General features: G+C 36.1%; 1 protein-coding gene across 1 annotated transcript in view; it reads left to right on the forward strand.

Annotated features, from left to right (window-relative positions):
* The window catches only part of XK (X-linked Kx blood group), a 60,588-nt gene that overhangs the window by 2,566 nt on the left and 37,306 nt on the right, over window positions 1-20,716 (forward strand). The window contains exon 2 of the mRNA XM_044666837.1: window positions 12,529-12,791. Within this exon, the coding sequence (XP_044522772.1) occupies window positions 12,529-12,791 (263 nt within the window). The remainder of the gene's footprint in view (window positions 1-12,528; window positions 12,792-20,716) is intronic.

The following is a 20,716-nucleotide window of genomic DNA, read 5'->3' on the forward strand; positions in this document are numbered from 1 at the left end:
AAAAAACTACCAGTGCAGTCTGGAGTCAATTAATATGGAGATGTACACGCATGTATACTTCAAAAGCTCAGTACAATAAACAACATATATATATATGTGTGTGTATGTATATATATATACATATATATGTAATGATGGCATCAAAGAAAGTTTAGATTATTTTCAATATCATCTGTTTCAGAAGGTGGGGGGAAAAATAAAAACAAATCTTTGAAAATATCTAAGTAATAATACTTCTATTACTGACTCCTACATAATACATACATACATAAATACACATATGCATTTATATCTTGCAAATACAAGGTGTTCCAAAAACTTCACCAAAACTTTTGGGATACCCTGTATAGTGCTTTAAGGTTTGAAAATAACAAAACACTGATTTTTAAAAATTGTGTTTTTCACATCAATTTTATACTAAATCTAACAATGCTAAAAATAAGTTACTTAGAGAGAAGAGTGTTTTATTTATTATCAGTAAATGTTTTGAAACTAGAAACAATATTAGACACATAGCTTGCTTTATGAGGTGCTTAATAGTAATTTTCCTTTTGTCCTATACTTGGATAAGCAAATATTTTGAAGATTTTTTCAGCCAATTATGTTTTTGCTTTGAAAATTCTAAAATTGTTTAAAATCTTTTCATTTCTTTCAATATTCATTTTTAAAATTGAGTTCCAACTTCTATCCTCCCTCCCATCTCTCTCCCATACTACCAAGGCAAAAAATGTGGTATGAATTATATATGTGAAAACATGTAAAACATACTTCCATATTAGCCATGTTGTGGGGAAAAAAAGCAGGAAAAATAAAGTCTAAATATTATGTTTCAATCTGCATTCAGACTCCATCAGTACTTTCTCTGGAGTCCTTCAGAATTATCTTGTATCACTGATTGCTCAGAAGAGTCAAGTCATTCATAGTTATTTCTTTTACTGGATATTTCTGTTACTGTATACAATGCTCTCCTGGTTCTGTTCACTTCACTTTTTATTAGTTCATATAATTGTTCCCAGGTTTTTCTGAAACTATCCTGCTCATCATTTCTTATAAAACAATAGTATTCCATTACAGAAGCAGCAGTGGTTAGAGTACCAGGCCTAAAGACAGAAAGACATTTTCCTGAGTTCAAATCTGGCCTTAAGCACTTACTACCAGTGTTACCTTGGGCAAGTCACTTAACCTGTTTGCCTTAGTTCCTCATCTCAAAGAGATTCTCAAAGAGAAAGAATGACAAATCATTCTAGTATCTTTGCCAAGAAAACCCAAATTGGGGTCATGAAGAGTTGGGCATGACTGAAACAACTGAACAATAACAATAAAAGTTCTTTCACAACCATTTACTCCAACTTGTTCAGCCATTCCACAATTGATGGACATTCCCTCAATTTCTAATTCTTTGCTATCACAAAAAGAATTGCCACAAATCTTTTTGTACATAAAGCACCTTTTTCTTTTCCTTTGATCTCTTTGGGATATAGACCTAGTAGTAGAATTACTGGGTTAAAGAGTATGCAGTTTTTTTAACACTTTGGGCATGGTCCAACTTGCTCCACAAATGATTGGATCAGTTCACAGTTCCAAACAGTGCATTGATGTCCCAGTTTTTCCACATTCCTTCTAATTTTGTAATTTTCTTTTTTTGTCACGTTAGTTAGTTATGAAGTTACACTTCAGAATTATTTTAATTTGCCTTTCTCTAATCAATTATGATTTAGAAAATTTTTCATATAACTATATATTTCTTTGATTTTTGCTGAAAACTGCATGTTCATATCCTTTGACCATTTATCAATTGGGGAATGACTCATATTCTGTCTATATTTGAGAAATGAGTCCTTTATCAGAGAAACTCATTGTAAACGTCCCTCCCTTTCCCACCACACCAAGTTTCCTGCTTTCCTTCTAATCTTGGCTGCAATGGTTTTGTTTATGCAAAATTTCTTAAATTTAAAATAATCAAAATTATCTATTTTATATTGTCATGCTCTTTGTCTTTTGTTTGTCATAAAATTTTTCCTTATCCATAAATCTGACAGGTAAAACAGTGCATGCTCCCCTAATTTGCTTACATCACCCACTGTATCTAATTCATATACCCATTTTGACAATATCTTGTTATAAGATATGAGATGCTGGTCTATATCTAGTTTTTGCCAAACTGCTTTCCAGATTTCCCAAGATAAAGTCAAAATGGAATTAAATGTGGGAAAGGTCATTGTAGAATTGACATTGTTGAATTTTTGCATTTTTATCTCTTGAGACTTTTCAATTTTATAATTATCCTTAGTGGATGTTAAATTCAGGAGAAAAAAAATTTTTAATTTAAAATCCTAAAGAATATAAATAGGTAATGTTGGTCATTGCAATGATTTCAATTCATAAGCTAATTTATATTGCTTCATGAGGATCTCAGGGTTTGAAAAGTACTTAATTAATGCAATGACTAAATGACATCAGTTTTGGCTATGTAAAGCCCTTTTATGCTTACTCTTGCCAATTCTCCACTCTGTTCCAGATAGATGAGATGGATGTTTGTACTTTTTCCCCTTCACCTTTTTAGTTATATTTTTGTCCACGAAAGTTTAGAAAGATTTCTTTGCAAAATATGAAGATCCAGAAAAGCAGTCTACATAGCCACGATTTCATTGTAACATATAGTTTATCCTTCAGAATAAATGAGAATCTTATAGACAATACACCTGGAAAAAGTAATGTTTTATTCATAGAATTGTGCCTCATAGATATAGAATCAACATATATTATTATACACATTATATACAAATGAACTCATTTCTGTTTCTGACTTTCTATTTTGACTCTACTCATCTGTCCAAAGAGGTCAAATTTGTTTTTCCTAAATTAAATAAGTAATGTTGCCACATGATGTATTTAGTGATTTTTGTATTTTAAGAGTATTTTGGAGTCCCCACACACACCTTTTTTTAAGTGGAAGAAAGCCAATTTGCTTTGGTCACAAAACTGGTCAGTTGTTTGATCCTGGACTATATTTCCCATAGGAACAATCCTGTAAATGGTAGCTAGTGTCCTAGACCAGCTTGCAGCTGCTTATTAGTTAGTTCACAATGTATCTGAAGGAAAGATGGTTCTAGTACTGCTAGAAAATCTAACCCATACTAGGTAACACTATTTTCCTGAGAAAATTCTTGGGATACCAGGAATATCTCTCCCCTAATCCTAATATAACTAAGAGGATATTCTTTTCCTCACTTACAAGGTATAGCTTGAGGAGCAGGAGAAGGAAAAGGGATGGGGAAAGATATTAAGTAGATAAAGTGGGGTCTTCTGCCAATGTAAACCCACAAAGAACCTTCTTCAGTCTAGTCTAGTTCCCAAATTATTTATTTCCTTTTCTTCTATGGGTTCATGACTTTCCTTTTTTTTTCCTTCTTAGCACACAGTGAATCACACGTTCTTTTTGTTTTCATAAGAAAAATTCCATATAGGAGTGATATACATATAGCATATATACCTAAAGGATTGAAATGGGAAGAAAAAATATAGACACGGGCTGTTCCTCATATGGGAATCTAGAGGCAGGGCAGGGCTTCTGAGACATTTTGGTGTAGGAAATAAAGAAATGATTTAGGACTTGGGAATATTTTGGCAAGATCATAGCACTTAGAGGTACCTTAGAGATTAGCTAGTCTAAATTCTTCATTTTATAGGTGAGGAACGTGGAGGTCAGAGAGAGAATATCATTTGTCTGAGACCACACAAATAATAAGTAAATCTGAGATTTCAATTCCTGAACTCTGGTTCCAAACCCAGCACTCTTGCAAATCAGGACCAAAAGAGTACTGAGGCTAGAAAGGCAACAGTGGTCAAGAAAGTAAAAAGAAAGGAGATAATATTGGTTTTTACCTTCCCACCTCCCTCATAACTACAAGTCCCACTATTTGGATTGAGATGATAGTGGGTTTGGGGGGCAATCTGAAGCAATAACTTGGCAGAGATTCTGAGGAAGAAAGGACAGAAGGAAGTGAAGAGAGAGAAATCCTAAACTGCCATCAGGAAAGGAAAGAGAGCTTCTGTGGTCATCATCTGACATAGACAACTGTTAGGTGGTGGTAGAATTAATACAGAAGTTGAGTGGGTCGAAATTGTTGACTGCTGGCATATTCCTTTAAGTAAAATTTCTCTTTTGAATAATTCTGTAAATTTATTCAATTAAAAAGAAGGTTCTCTAATTTTATCTTAATAGGTGTATAAAAGTAATATCCTTGATCATTTTTTCCGTTGTATCTACTTACTAACTGGGTAATCATGAAAGTCAATCTCTCAGAGTCTCAGTTTCCTCCTCCTTAAGCCAGACACAATAATTCTTGGACTCCCTGTCTCATAAAAATGGTATTTTGCAAATTTTAAAATTAAATATAAAAACAACTGGCTGTCAATACTGTGTAAGGGTTGGTGCAGCTGTATTAAGGGTGTTTGTAGGAATGCTGGGTCTCCATTTCTTATGAAAATTGCTATGGTGAAAATAACACTGGAATAATTAGAATCAGAAGACCCAGGTTTGATTCTGTGCTATTCCATTTACTAGATAAATGACTATGACCAACTCATTTAAGCTTTCAGTCTTCATTTTTTCAATCTGTAAAATACAGCAAATATGTGCTTTACATCATAGTTGTGATGGAAGTGCTTTGTGAACCTTAAAATTATATACCAGTAGGAATTATTAAATCTCTTTAGGTATCTCCACTCTTAATTCTTCATGAATTAGCCCATGAAAAAGAATTTATTAAGTGCTGCTATGTGTAAAGCACTGTGCTAAGTCCTAAGGATAGAAATAGAAAAGTAAGGATGTCCTTGCTCACATTCTAATGGAGAAGATATCACATTGGAGGTTTCAGCGACAAGTCAGATGAAAAGCCCCCATGGTGGTTCCAGGTACAGCAGCAAAACATGACAATGTGTCCTCAGCAATGTCATTCCCACTTTTTTGTCATTTCCACTTTCAATGGCATTCTCACCCCTTTAATGTCATTTCCACTGGCTGATAAAACCCACTTCATTCCTGTTACTGAACTATTTGATGGCAAGAACTCCATGGCAAGCTAGGATACTGCTTGTGCTGCTAGGAGGCTCAGTGAGTGGAGAGTTGTTCTAGGAGTCGGGAAGACTCATTAGGAGTCGGGAAGACTCATCTTCCAGAGTTCAAATCTGACCTCTGATACTTAGTCCCCAGGTAAGTCACTTTACAGATGAAGAAACTGAAGGACAGATTGGGTAAATGATTTGTCAAGGCAAATCCTGATTACTTGATTTTTAAGTCCAATAGTTTTTCCACTCAACCACAGCTTTTCAATAGGAAACCTGGTCCTTCATCTTAAAAAGGTACCCATACAGTTTGTTTGTTTTTTTAAGCCCCTATTTTCTGTCTTATTAATAACTCTGAGACAAAAGGACGAAAACTAGACAATCAAGGTTAAGTGACTTGTCCAGGGTCACGTAGCTAGGTAGTGTTTGAGGCCAGATTTAAACCCATGTCCTCCCAACTCTATATCTGACTACCACTGTGCTACCTAACTGCCCATATAATTTAACACAATACTTGCACACAGTAGGAACTCACAATATTTATACTTGATTGAAATATGTAACAACTGATACATCTTTAAAAAGAAAACGTTGACCTCATGAATAAGAAGCCAAATGATTGAGTGATTTTTTTTTTGAGGCGCCTGGTATCACAATGAATAGAGACACTAGACCTGGAATCATAAAGACCTGAGTTCAAATCCAGCCTCAGACACTAGGAATATGACCTTGGGCAAACTTTTGTTTGACTCAATTTCTTCAAATCTAAAATGGGATAATAATAGTGCCTATCTCCTATGGTTGTTGTAAAGATGAAATGAGAATAATGTACAGTTCTTAGTTCAGTATACATAGCATGTACTAAAACAATGCCAGTTATTATTATTTTTATTATCTCTCATCCTAAGATCTCTGTGTATATTTTTTATATGCCTCTATATGTACATAAGCAAATCCCGTTAAAATGTAAGTTCTCTGATAGTAAGACTTTTTCACTTTTCCCTATGGTTCTTCACCAGCAGTGTCTGGCATGTAGTAGCTATTAACTAACACTCATTGATTGATTGACTGATCGAGGCACTCTGTGGTCCAGCTTTGCTGCTAGACCTCTCAAACAATACTCCCCCACTTCTATCTTCATGCCTTGGTATAAGCAGTCTCCCATGGCCTGGCATACACCTTCCTCTGCTCCTCCTTGCCTCTTAGAATCTTCTGCCCTCTGCAAGGCTTTTCTCAAATATCCCTGCTTTTCATAAACCTTTTAAGTCCTAAAAACATGTGAATTATTATTACTTCTTACTCTTAATTCCTCTGTGGCTCTTTTGCTTGCCTCTTTCTTATCCTTTCTCTGATTACAACTCTATGTCAGAACTTCTAATTTACAGAAAGGAAACCTTGAGGATGGAAGCAAGAGCAAAGTGAGAGTAAGTTTGGGATCAGTGCATTCTCTTCCCACAAAAAGATAAAATCAACAAGTCAACTAGCATGTATTAAGTGCCTATTATTTGTCAGACATGGTGTTAATCAATGAAGATACAAATAAGGGAAAAAGACCATCTCTTCTCTTGAGGAGCTCATAGTCTAATGAAAGAAGGATAACATATAAACAACAGTGTATGAATAAGATATGAAAAAGATAAATCAGAAATAACCCAAAGAAGGAAGGCGCTATTATTATATAGACTCATGTGATACCTCCAGACCTTTTGGATTTCCTTAGCTCTGGAGACCAATCTGGACCTGTTATGACAGGTCTGAAAAACCGGGTCTATTCCAGGGTTCTCAGGACTTACTTCTGAGGTTTTTACACAATATTTTGCTGTTTAGTCATTTTTTCAGTTCTATCTTACTCTTTGTGACCCCTTTTGAGGTTTTTGTGGCAAAGATACTGGAGTAGACTGCCATTTCCTTTTCCAGTTCATTTTACAGATGAGGAAATCGAAGCAAACAGGATTAAGTGACTTGCTCAGGTTCACACAGCTAGTAAGTGTCTGAGGTCAGATTTGAATACAGGAAGATGAGCCTTCCTGACTCCAGACCAGGTACTCTGTCCACTGTGCCAGTTAGCTGCCCCAACACAATATTTAGCCTTTCAGATTTAATTTATTGACATCTTATTTTACTTCAGGTACTAGGGCTTGGCTGTATAATATACTTGGCATATGGCATTGCTTGAAGGAGCAGAGACAATAAGATATTGTCACATAATGAAAAAATTTTGATTCTGGGTGGTGCCACATATCCCATTAGTCCAAATTATGTCAAAACAGGAAAACTTGTCTTGAAAAACTATCTTAGAATAAAAAAACAATCCATTGATTTCAGTCCTATGGTAAGGTTTTCTAAGAACTAATTAAAATGGTACTGGAACTCAAAGGATATCTTCAATGGCTTCCAATCCCTAACCTGGTCTAAAACTTTAGTCATAAAGTTCTATCAACATGTATACAATTTATTAGTTATTTAAGGTAAAAAGTAAACTTCTAGAGATTTTTTATGAGATCTTTTCTATAGAAGTATATTGTGCAAAGCTTTTAAATTTTTCCTTAAAACATTCAGATGATAGGAATCTTCATAAACTCTTCTGCCACAAACATTTGCTCATTAATGTGTTATGAATCAGGATCTATGGCCTAGGGATTTTTGCAAAGCATTGCTTTTATTCTCTATTCAGGCATCTTAATATCAGTGCATTAAAGAACTATGCAATAATAATGAAGCTATGATTCTACTTTCCAAAGTAATAGTTTAGTCCTTAAGAAGTAATATGGTATGTAAATGAAAACATGAATTAATTATATCCGGAAATGCTGTAGTTCAGCATCTGCCTTTCTTTCAGGCCAAAAAGAACAAGTCTAAGCCCTCTTCCACAAGAGAACCCATCAAATACTTGACAACACTTATTATAATTCCCAGAAATCTTCTGTATTAGATTATAAAATTATTTCAATTAAGATTTTTTTATGTAAAGTGGAACTAATTTGACTGAGATTAAGTATAGTCTAAAAACAAAAAGGCACAAACTATTTAAATGTGAACCATCATTAGTATAAAAAATGTATTAATTTCCTTCATATGTCCTTGTGCCAGGTGTCAAGTGATCACTGATGCCCTTTATTTCTTGGTTGTCTTAGAATGAGTGTATATGGGGCACCCTGGAGGACTAGCACACAAATCAAGGCCCATTTCTTTTAGGTTTTAAATCAAATCATTTTATAATCTCTTTTGAGTGACTTACTGTTAATATGGTTACATAAAGAGCTACAGAGGAGCATAGTTCTCCATGAAGAACTAAACATATCACCAGACTGAATGATGGCCAAGAAATCCAAAGAGAAATACCAGTAAACTCCCTCAATCTAGTCTAGGACTGTATAAAAAGACTTCCAGAGGCTATAGAGCCTGGAAGAGGCATCTTCTTGGAGAAACCAGCATGAGTATAGATAAATAGGCTTGAAGATTTCAAGAACAAACTGGGGAAGCCCTAGTAATGGAAGACCTCAACAGGGCCCCAAATGGATAAGGCCTAGAAAACGATGCAAAAGAAGACAGCACTGTTTCTGGGGGAAGACCCAAGTGTAAGGGTTAAAAATTAAAGCGTTGGACTAAATATATAAGAATGTGGTCTCCAAAATTATTACTCCAGTCAGAATTTTATAGCAATTTTATAGCAATTTATTTATAAAATAGAGGGAAAGAGTGAAAGTAAGGAAAGAGAGAGAGTAGATAATTACTCCAGCCCAGTCCAAACGGGGCAGGGCTTCAGAGGCCCCAGCAAAGGGGGTCCAGAAGTAAATTCAACAAGGGTTTTAGCCAAGAGGTCTCCTCTAAGACAAGGGTCCTCTTCGGAGGCTAGTACCTCCAGAAAAGCCAGGAAAGGGAGTCAGTCTTTTTCACTCACTCACATGGTAGTTCTAAAGGAAAATCCAAGAGCAATCCTAGGTCCCAAGCCGGAGGTCAAGTTTGAAGGCAAAAGAGCTGGTCACAGGAAGTTCTTGCCTCTTTTAAAAACCATTCTTTTTGTCACATCCTGTGCCTTCCTTTCACTTTACATGGACCAATTACAGTTTTAGCTTTGCTTAGGACTGCCCAGGGGGCAGTCTATCAATTCTGATTTGTCACTCGCTATAGCACACGTGGGTCACAGACCCATACTTAAGGATAAATGGGGTTTATACCCTTCTGGTGATTAAATCTAAAAATGGGTAGGGGAGGGTTAATCCCATCTTCACACAAGGAAGGCCCTGATAGCATCCAGACCCAGAAGCTCTTAGGGGTGTGTGTGTGTGTGTGTGTGTGTGTGTGTGTGTGTGTGTGTGTGTGTTTATGCATANGTGTGTGTGTGTGTGTGTGTGTGTGTGTGTGTGTGTGTGTGTGTGTGTATTTATGCATATAGTGCATACATGATTATAGTATGAACATATATTTGTATAAATGCTTGTATATACATCCATACATAAAAGCATACAGCACTATTGTGGCTAATGAAGAGGTTCAAGTTGCTCCTCTTGGTGACCTAACAGTTTTTGTTAAATAGTGAATATTTATTTTTATTAAAAAGTGAATATTTGGGATCTTTGAGGTTTTTGGACACTGTGCTACTATGTTTAATTATTTCTGCATCTTCTTGGTTTAATCTAGCCCACTGACCAACTTTTCTATGTTTTAACCATTCTTTGATCAATTCCATAAATACGTATGTATATACAAACATATATATTAGACTTTTATCAGTTATTTTATGGAAGATTTTATGTTACTATTCAATAGTTTTTCTTTAAACTAAAGTAATTTTGTTTGTGCAAATGCTTTTTAATCTTAAGTAATAAAGATAGCCTATTGTCCTTTGTGACTGTCTTTATCTCTTATTTGTTTAAGAATTTCCCCATAGTCCTAATTGTGAAAAATTCTGCTGTCTTGGTGATTGTATGTATGCATGCATGAGTATAATGCTGTGAACTTTTATGTTTAGGACATTCAGGTGATGGCTTCTTGTGGTAAGGGGTATAATGTGCCATTCTAAATCTACTTTTTGCCACTGCCTTGCGTTTTTCCAAGGATTTCTTGTCAAATAGAAGATCCTCCTCCTTAATGTCTGCATTCTTAGATTTGTTGAATATTGAGTTCTACTTTTTCTGGGACCTGTTTTTCTTCTCTGTTCCATTCATTTATTTTTCAAAATTTTGACCAGTATAAGATAGTTCAGATGATTATTCGAAGTCTGGTAATGATAGGCCTTTTTATTCTGCCTTTTTTTTTCTTTTTTTTTCCCCTTGAGATTGTTGAATTTTCTTCTCCAAAAATTTATAATTATTATTCTGTCTAATTCTATAATGTAACCTCTTATAGTTTGATTAATATGGTACTGAATATGTATACAAATTTGGGTAACTGTCATTTTTATTGTATAGCACAGGCAACCACAAACGATGAGATTCACTTTAATTATTTAGTAATTCTCTTATTTCTACAAAGGTAGATAGTTGACATAGTAATAGAGTATACTGGCTCTGGAGCCAAGAAGACCTGATTTTAAATCCAGTCTCATGTACTTACTAGTTTTACTCCTAGGCAAGTCATCTAACCACTGTCTGCCTCAGTTTCCTTATCTGTAAAATTAAGAATAATAGCACCTATTTCCCAGGGTTTGAGGATCAGATGAGTAAATATTTATAAAGCATCTTGCCCATGTTATTATTATTATTGTTGTTGTTTTTATTATTGTTATTATTGTTATTATTATTATTATTATTAGTAGTAGTAGTAGTAGTAGTAGTAGAAGTAGTAGTAGTAGTAGTAGTTGTAGTAGTAGTGATCTAAGTCCGTAGTGTGGCTTAGTAGATTACCTTCTGTGGATTTTTGTTTGAGCTTCTCCTATTCTCTTTTGCAATGTGTATGTAGACTTGGAGTCAAGAGACCAGGATTCAAATCATTAAATTCAAATATGGACACCCCATGTCCATAAATAAACTATTAAAGCTCTCTGAGCCTATTTCCTCATCCCTATATTGAAAATTAAAAGGGCAGATGGGTGATGCCCTAAACAGAGCACTGGGTCAGGAGTCAGGAAGACATCTTTTTGAGTTCAAATCTAGCTTCAGGCACTTCCTACCTGTGTATATCCCTGGGCAAGCCACTTCATTCTATTTACCTCCTTTTCCTCATCTGTAAAATAAATTGAAGAAGGAAATGGCAAATCACTCCAGTATCTTTGTTGAGAAAAACCCCAAAGTGGGTCATGAAGAGTCAGACAGGACTGAAAGGCCTGAACAACAATCAAAATAATAAAAAATAATAGTACACCACGTACCCACAGGAATGTCATGAAGAAAGTAGTCAGAGTTAAAACATTATTTTTATTACCTTCTTTACTAAATCTTAAAATCTATGGAAGTTAAGAATCACATCTTAGCAGGATCTTGTATGTCATAGGTACTTAATTAATACTAATTAAATTGAATACTTTGAATTTTATATGGCCAGCAAATCGTTATGTCTGCCCTCAGGGAGCTTGTAGTCTAGCTGAGAAGAAACACACACATAGATTTCTTCATCTAACTTGCTTTTTCCTTTCCTTTATCCCTCCCTTTTTTCTCCTTTCTTGACTTCCTTTGAGCCATGCACTTTGCCCTTTCTCCTTACCTTTCCCTGTTCTTACTCCAGCTTCATGAGACTGTAGGTCCATTAGGACCCCAAACACAATGTTGGAGCTAGGACCAATGGGAAGTTTTCATGGATTATCTTGCTGTGCTTTCCTTGCTTTAACCTTTTTACATTTTTCCTTCCCTTTCTTTTTAGTTCCTCATCTCCTTTTGTTTTTCAGTTCTGAGTGCCCTGCCCAGCCTTAGGGGAATTAGATGACATCAAAGTAAAAGGTAAAGTTGGGTGAATGGACTGGGCTCTAGCAGGGGTGTGAGCTCTCAGGAAAAAAAAATGTATGCATGACCAACTTTAGTTTAATCTGAATTATTAACATTTTCTCCATTATTTTCTTAAGTCTAGACAATCAACAGAATAATAAATCAAACCCTGATTGGTAGCTTTTGCCAATTTCCAAAATGTAAATGCTCACACTAAAAATTTAACAATCAGCTTTCACTAGCCTGTCAAAACTTGCTCCTGCACATCCTCAAACTAACAATGGACACAAAGTAATTATTTCTCACATTTGTAGAGTGTGTTTATCTCATCTGGTCCTCACAACAACCCTGTATTATGGAGAAATCAAGTATAATTATCCCCGCATTACAGATGGTGAAACTGAGACCCAGAGGGTTAAGGTACATAATGGTGGAAGTAGGACTGAAATCCAGGTATTATAACTCCAAGTCTTGTTCTTCTTGTACTGTGATACATTGGTACATCTGGGAATACTAGAAACAGATGAAATGTGGATAGGATGTCTAAAAAAAAATCTGAGGATTTCCTGTCATCTAATGAAAATCTTGACTCCATTTCCAGGTGTGTGGAAGTCTTTTGCATATATTTTCAAGCTGGCAGAATTGAAGAACCTTATGTCAGTATCACCAAGAAGAGGCAAATCCCTAAAAATGGACTCACAGAAGAAATTGAGAAAGAAGTGGGCAGGGCAGAAGGCAAGCTGTGCACCCACAGGTCAGCGTTCAGCAGGGCATCGGTCATCCAGGCTTTTTTGGGCTCAGCTCCCCAGCTGACCCTGCAGCTATACATAAGCATCTTGCAACGGGAAATCACCATAGGGAGAAGTATGTATATTTTCAATTTTGCCCATGGTCTTCTGGGGAAAGTGGGAGCCCTGCCAAAGGTTTCATATACCACTGAGGGAACTTATTCATACTTCCCAAGGTCTGACCTGATCTCATTTCTTGTTTGTTGGGTCCCATTGCATCAAAAGCAACCTAGAGAGGAGGTTCTCTATTTCTGTCTTGGTGATAAATTTTTATTTTGGGGGGCATTGAAATAAATGTTCATTGCATGGCATATATAGCCTAGTCAGGAGGCAATTTTTTTTGCTTGTTAAACACTGTCTTGGGGGTGGAGGGCAGCTGGGTAGATCAGTGGATTGAGAGCCAGGCCTAGAGATGGGAGGTCCTAGGTTCAAATCTGGCCTCAGACACTTCTCAGCTGTGTGACCCTGGGCAAGTCACTTGACCCCCATTGCCTACCCTTGCCACTCTTCTGCCTTGGAGCCAATACACAGTATTAACTCCAAGATGGAAGGTAAGGGTTTAAAAAAAACTGCCTTTTGGGGGCAGCTGGGTAGCTCAGTAGATTGAGAGCCAGACTTAGAGATGGGAGGTCCTGGGTTCAAATCTGGCCTCAGATACTTCCCAGCTATATGACCCTGGACAAGTCATTTAATCTCCATTGTCTAATCCTTCTGCCTTGGAACCAATACATAGTAAGGGTTTAAAAAAACTGTCTTTAAAATGAGTAATTTGTTAATAGTTTTTAAGTCATCATTTCCCCATCTAGTTAGGACAGGGTGAATCTCTTGATCATCCTAATAATATCAGTAGATTTACCAAAAGCAGCTCCTACTTGGTTAAATTTAATTACAGAAAACCCGCATTCACATGAGACATATAGAGAGAAAAAGCAGTGGGGAAAGAGAAAAGATACTTGAAATGATGAAAAAAAAAATGAATACCAGCACTTGATGAGCTGGATTATAGATCCTATTCAAAAGTGAATGAAAAAAACTTGAGTTAAAAATGCTTGTAGATAGGGAACTAGGGGAAAATATTAAAAATAAAAATAAAAAAAAAGATGTTGAAAAGATAAATTAGATAAAATGCTTAAAACAGCTCATAACTGGGCTGGGCTGATATAAAATGAAATATTAATAGAAATATTTTGTGGATAATAAAAAAAATAAAAATGCTTTTAGAAATAAGCAAATAAGAATTACTTCTGAATTTTCTCATCTTTTTAAGTAGTATGTAACAGGGGAATTGATTTTGAACAAACAGTTGTACATGTTGCTAAGTTGGTTCATACCAGAGCAAGATTTCCATGTCTGTACCAAGAAGGGTAGCAACAGGTTCCCCACGGCAACATCAAAATCCTCCCTCCCAGGATCGAAGTGGAGCAATGACTGGCTTTTCCTGCTTCACCCTTCTGTACTATGGACCAACTGGATACTATACAAGGATGCTAGCAAGAGGACTTTTCTTGAGGAAAATGCCCATTCAGTCATTACTTTCCACAAAAAATTTTTAAATACTTCAAAAGACTCATCTTCTGATGTCTTTCACAGTTCCTCTGAGCCTGAGGAGTTGAGTCCATTCCTAATTTATGAGATTTGGGGGGGGGGGCTCAGCTGGCCTTCCAGATCTCCATAATTATCCTGTAGCAAAATTTGCCCTAGATAGACGTAGGTATGAATTAAATTTCAACCTTAGTTTGCTGAGATTAAAGTGGGAGTCATGCTGAAGAGTAGAATTTGTCACTGCAGGAATTTGTCCATTCAAACACAGACTTTGGCATGTTCTCTTGCTTGGTGGCCAGCTTTCTGGTTAAGGAACATCATTGCCTGAACTTAACTAAATTAATACTCAGAAATCAATGTTATAGCCCATTTCTAAGCCCTTCCTGGAATCCTTTCCAAATTGTCAGCTTGCATTCTAATTTTTAAGAAGCTAGAATTACCTCCCTACAGTAAGTATCGGAGTAGAATTTGCAAATCATAAATTGCCAACATATTGCAAGGCAATGTTTTAGGTATCAGAAGAGATACTAAGCTAATTATGACATGTCTGCTGCTTTCAAAATACTAAGCCTAAAAAGATGGTCTCTTGCAGTCTCAATAGTAATTCTGGAAATTTGCTGAAATTCTTTTGTAATTCCAACATGTTTTTTTTTAATACTCCCTCAACAGGACTATGTATTGAGATGCTCCTCTAGTGTATCCTCAGCTGCTTATAGAACATGATACTATGATCAGGGCCAGAGCAAGGCTTGCAAATGCTCTAAACCAGCTTTGAAAATCACATCCACTCATGTGTGTGTTTGACTCTCATTGAAACACATGATTTGATAAAATGAATCCTTGTGTACCATGGATAGTAGGGTTTTCTGACATTGAATGTGTGTGTTTATTAAAAAAGAAAATTAAGTTTCCTCTTTGTGCTGTGTACTCATATGTTATACCCCACTTGGCTCTCCATTTCATCTACTCTTGATTCCATTTATGACTCTGACCATTTGCCCATAGTCTTGGACTTGGGAGTCAGGAAAACCTGAATTTAAACCTGGTCTTAGACATTTATTGCAGTGTGACACTGGGAAAGTCACTTAGTCTTAGAGAGTTGCCATGGGGAACAGTTAACTTCCTTATGGTCACACAAATTGGAGGTCTCAGAGGCAGGACTTGAATTCAGAACTTTTTTTATTTCAAGGCTCTAGCCACTATGTTTCCATTCTGAAATTAATAATTTAGAATCCATTCTAATCAAATACCTGAAGAAATCAGATTCCTTTAAATAAACAAACAAATAAATAAATATATGTGTATATATATGTACATGTGTATGTACATATATATTTATATATATATGTCTGAGATTACAGGATTTCCAGTTTGGATCACCAGACCCTGAAGTTGTCTCACTGACATCTAAGAAGATAGTCCTTTGTGTTAAAAAAATAAAAATAAAACAAAAAAAAAACAACTTTTAAGGGGCAACTGGGTGCCTTTGTGGATTGAGAGCCAAGTCTAGAGATGGGAGGTCCTGGGTTCAAATTTGGCTTCAGCTATTTCCTGACTGTGTAACTCTGGCAAGTCATTTAACCCCTATTGCCTAGCTAGTCCTTATTGTTCTTCTATCTTGGAACCAAAACACAGTATTCATTCTAAGACAGAAGGTAAGGTTTTAAAAAACAAAACAAAACCTTTTTAGTCATTTCCCTGAGTTAGGTAGTAAAATATTTGCTTACTTGAGTCAAGTGAGGTTTTGTATAACTTTTCTACATCCTGGAAGAGCAAGCTCGTGTGTTAAACATTTTTAAATACAATTGGGGAGAAGTTTAGCAGGAAGTAGGCATTCAAAGCCCTTCATAACCTTCCTGCCTCTCCTTCCCTCCAACCCCAGCCCCCATGTTTACAGTCTTACTGACCAACAGACCCACTCCACTCCCATACTCTGCAATCCAATGACACTGGCCTCCTTGCTGTTCTCTAAGTAAGACACTCTGGACATTTTCACCCGCACCACCATGTATGGAATGTGCTCCCTCTCTCCTCCTCTCAGCTTTCCTGGCTTCCTTCAAGCCCTGGATAAAAATCCTGCCTTCTTTACAAAGTCTTTCTCCATCCCTCTTAGTTCTAATGCTTTCCCTCTTGATTATTACAGCTTATCTTGTATTTAGCTTCTTTATGCATAGTTATTTACATGTTGTCTCCCCCAATGGATTGGCAACTCCTTGAGGATAAGGACTATTTTTTGTCTTTCTTTGTATTCCCAGCATCCAATACAGTAGCTGGCATGTAGTAAGTGCTTAATACATTTTTTCTCTCTTAATTTTTTTAAACCCTTACCATCTGTCTTATCAGTTCCAAGGCAGAAGACCCATGAAGGCTAGGCATTTGGGTTTAAGTTACTTGTTCAGTGTCACACAGCTAAGGAATGTCCAAGGTCACATTTGAACCCAGGACCCCCTGTCTCTAGACCTGGCTTCCTATCCACTGAGCCACCTAACTGTAAATAATTTTTTATTTAATAAAATATTTTATTTATAATAAATACATATTATATATCTCATATATATAAATATAATAAAATATAAATATTTATTTAATAAAATTGATACATATTTATTGAGTGACTGACTGATGGGTAAATATCCTATCTCTACCAGAAAACGACACTACCACAACACTGAGTTGTGGTTGTAAAGTGTGTAGTGGATATGACTTTTGTAACAGTTGGTCAGGGAGTGTATGTACTTGTCTTCCAGAGGGAAAGAATTTTCATTTTCACTATAGAAATGCAACATGGAAAATGGCAGGGTGGAATTTCTGCAAGATACAGGGTCAGGCCTCACCCAGAATTCCAGAGGACCCCCCCCCCCCGGAGAACTCTGGGTGAGGGAACAGTTTGGAAAGCAGTTAAACAGTTGATTACTGGGGGGGTCCCCTGGAATTCTAGGTGAGGTTTGACCCTGTATCTTGCAGGAATTCCACCCTGCCATTTTCCATGTTGCAAGAAATAATACTATATGCTGACTTAGAGCTTAAAAAAGATTTAAAGGTTCAATTTGATTCTATGAATTCAAAGAATATTGAATGCTTACTATATATCTAATATTCAAATCCAATTGAATTCAATAAGCATTTATTAAGCCCTTATGTGCCAGGCACAGTGCCAGACCCTGAAGATACAAAGACAGAAACTGAACTGTTCCTGCCCTCAAGGAGCTTTTATACTTACACTGTTTTTAATATGCAGAAAGAGAAAGCGCACATAACTTATATCCTAAAGAAGTTCATTTATTTATTTGTGTGTTTTGTCAGGGAGATAAAACACAGGCTACAAAATGCAGGATTATTCAAAAAAGTGTAAAATTTACATTTCAGACATTCTCACAGTGTTCCTGTGAGGTCATTAGGAGACAGTGTTAAACTGTATTTTCCTTTTACAAATGAAAAATTTCAGATACTAAATCACACAGCCAGTGTGGGGAAGATCTGAAATTGAGATATGATCTTCAAAGAGTGATATTTGCAAGAAGTAACTGTATAGGTGAAGGGTAGGACAATGTAGATTTTTTTTAAATGCTTAATTTACAGGTCCTTTTAGATGAGAAGACCAAGTATTTTTATGTATTTATTTCACTAATGTATTTATTAATATATTTGCTGAAATGCTGCTGGGTCATTTTAGTCATTTCTGACTCTTTGTTGACCCTGTTTGGAGTTTTCTTGGCAAAGACACTGGAGTAGTTTGTCATTTCTTTCTTTAACTCATTTTATAGAAGAGAAATCTGAAGCAAACACGGTTAAGTGACTTGTCCAGGGAGTCACACAGCTAATAAGTGTCTAAGGCTAGATTTGAATTCAAAAGGTGAGTCTTCCTGATTCCAAACCCAGTGCTCTATCCACTGTACCACCTAGCTGCCCATTTGCTAAAATAGAGAAAATTTATTGTTTTGTTGGTTAAAACTTATCAGATGATGGATATGAGAGCTACCTGGGTGTTTATAAAGTCCATCTTTCCTTTCTCCTTCCTCCCCCCTCTTCCCACCTCCACCCTTACCCCCAGTCTCTGCATTACCCATTTCCTCAGCTGAGGAATCTGAAATCTGGCCCTATAACTCATAAGCAATAAAAATGAGGAGAGCCAGAAAGTAAACTTGAGACTTTCATGTTAGCCAGGCTCCATGGCTTTAGAATGTGTTTATCATTATGAGAGTAGAATATAACATTTTGATCTGTTCTGTAGACATCCATAAATTAAATGACATGATTATTTCTGACTTGTTCTGCCTCCCTATTTCTACTGAGGCAGTGTGACACAGCAGGAATGAAATTAGTGGGTCAGGGATCTGAAAAGCAGGTTCTGGTCTAGGAGCAGACTAGTGAGAATGAGCAAACCAGATCATAGGACCACAAATTGAGAAGCCATTTGTCTAAACCCTTCATTTTACTGACCCAGAAACTGAGTCTGGGAAGGTGAAAGTGACTTGCTAATGGCCATTTATAAATAGATAGCATCACAGGTAGAATCTGAACTTGTGTGAATCTCTAACTGGTCCCCATCCTAATATGCTACGCTGACTCAATTGCTCATGGTCTCCATGGTTCTTCCCTTCATCTAGCAAATGAGAACTAGAATACCTGGCCCTATTGTGACTCACAACAGTTGTGAGACGAAACAATCTTTTCTGCTTAGAGAAAAAAAATAAGAAAACGTCATATTCACTTGGTTCTCTTCTCTTATTCTATTTGCTGGCCTCATAAACTTCAGATTCATTAGAATTTTATTTTTTCTAATTAAGTAATTTAATTAGGTTAGCAAGATAATTAAATTAATTTATAATCATCTTATTCTGCTATTATTGTCAAAGGCCTCTGCCCCATTGTTTAGCAAATGGAATCCTGAATAGGCTTGACAACATGGCAGTTTTGTCTCACTTGTTCTCTCTTTCATTGTCTTTGTCTCTATCTGTCCAAAGAGCTTTTTGTTGTTTTGGTTTTTTTCAGTAACAAGGTTCTTTTGCCTTAGCTTCCAGATTAATAGTAATGCCAGGAATCTATCTAATCATCATACCAGTGTCTCCATAGATCTGTTTGATGACTATAAGAACCTTTTTTTAAGTCCTCACAAAGACATTTTATTTAGTCTCATAATCTCTTGTAAGCCATTGCTTATTGTATCCAACAGCTTAGATGAATTCATAAGTCTATTAGAGGCCATAAGTTAGTGTCAGTAGCAGAAGGGATCCATAAAGTAAACTTAGCTTGTAGTGCAACCTTGCTCATAATATTGGTTATAAAATTAAATATTACTTTATGAATGATTCAGAACTCCAGGCTTCCAAGATTACTTTAAAAAATAGTTTTCTCTCTTTTTTTGTGAACGCAGTCTGAAGATTAGAAAGAATTACTGGATGATGGGTCTAAAGGACCCAAGTTTCATTCAGGATCCTGCCACTAATTTTCTATATGACTTCTGACCTTAAATTTCTCATTTATTCAATGGATACTTTCCCCTTGACAATGCTTATTTATTACAAAGGATTTTTTCTCTCTCTAAATTTTTAGTTGTGGAGACATTGGAGGGAAGGGAAGAATTAGCAATTAGTGATGCCAGAAAAAGAGGGGCCATCAAGACTTTTTTTTTTTATGTCTGGAAGAAAACAGAAGAAATTTCAGAAGGAAGCACAGATAGACAGGACAAGTTTTAAAAGTAATATATAGGGGGTGGGTAGCAAGGTGGCTCAATGTATTGATAGCCAGACCCAGAAGTAGGAAGTCCTGGGTTCAAGTGTTTGCTCGGATACTTCCTAATTGTGTGAGCTTGGGCTGAGTCACATAATCCCCATTGCCTATCCCTTATGCTCTTTTGCCTAGGAGCCAATACACAGTATTGATTCTAAGACAGAAGATATGGGATTTTTTTAAAAAAGTACTTATAGAAATTATTAAACACTTTTAAAAAAAGTAGTATAAAATGGAGTACTATATATGGTCCCCCTTTAAATCACTAAAATGATGATTCATTATGCATGTGACATTTTCCTGAACTACCCACCATGGAACCCTACAGTTCCCTGTTCATGAAAAAATAAAAGTGAAATTCTCTAGACTTACCCCCATGACCTGCAGGCTATCCATATTCTTTCTTCCTCCCTCCCTTCCTTCTTTCTTCCTCCTTCTTTCTTCCTCCTTCTTTCTTTCTTTCTTTCTTTCTTTCTTTCTTTCTTTCTTTCTTTCTTTCTTTCTTTCTTTCTTTCTTTCTTTCTTTCCTTCTTTCCTTCTTTCCTTCTTCCTTCCTTCCTTCCTTCCTTCCTTCTTTCCTTCCTTCTTTCCTTCCTTCCTTCCTTCCTTCCTTCCTTTCTGTAATTGGATATTTTTAGACCATTGAAATGAATGAGATTAATAAAACATGGCTATCTATCTATCTATCTATCTATCTATCTATCTATCTATCTATCTATCTATCTATCT

The sequence above is a fragment of the Gracilinanus agilis genome, chromosome 3 (genome assembly GCF_016433145.1).
Source record: "Gracilinanus agilis isolate LMUSP501 chromosome 3, AgileGrace, whole genome shotgun sequence".
NCBI lineage: Eukaryota > Metazoa > Chordata > Mammalia > Didelphimorphia > Didelphidae > Gracilinanus > Gracilinanus agilis.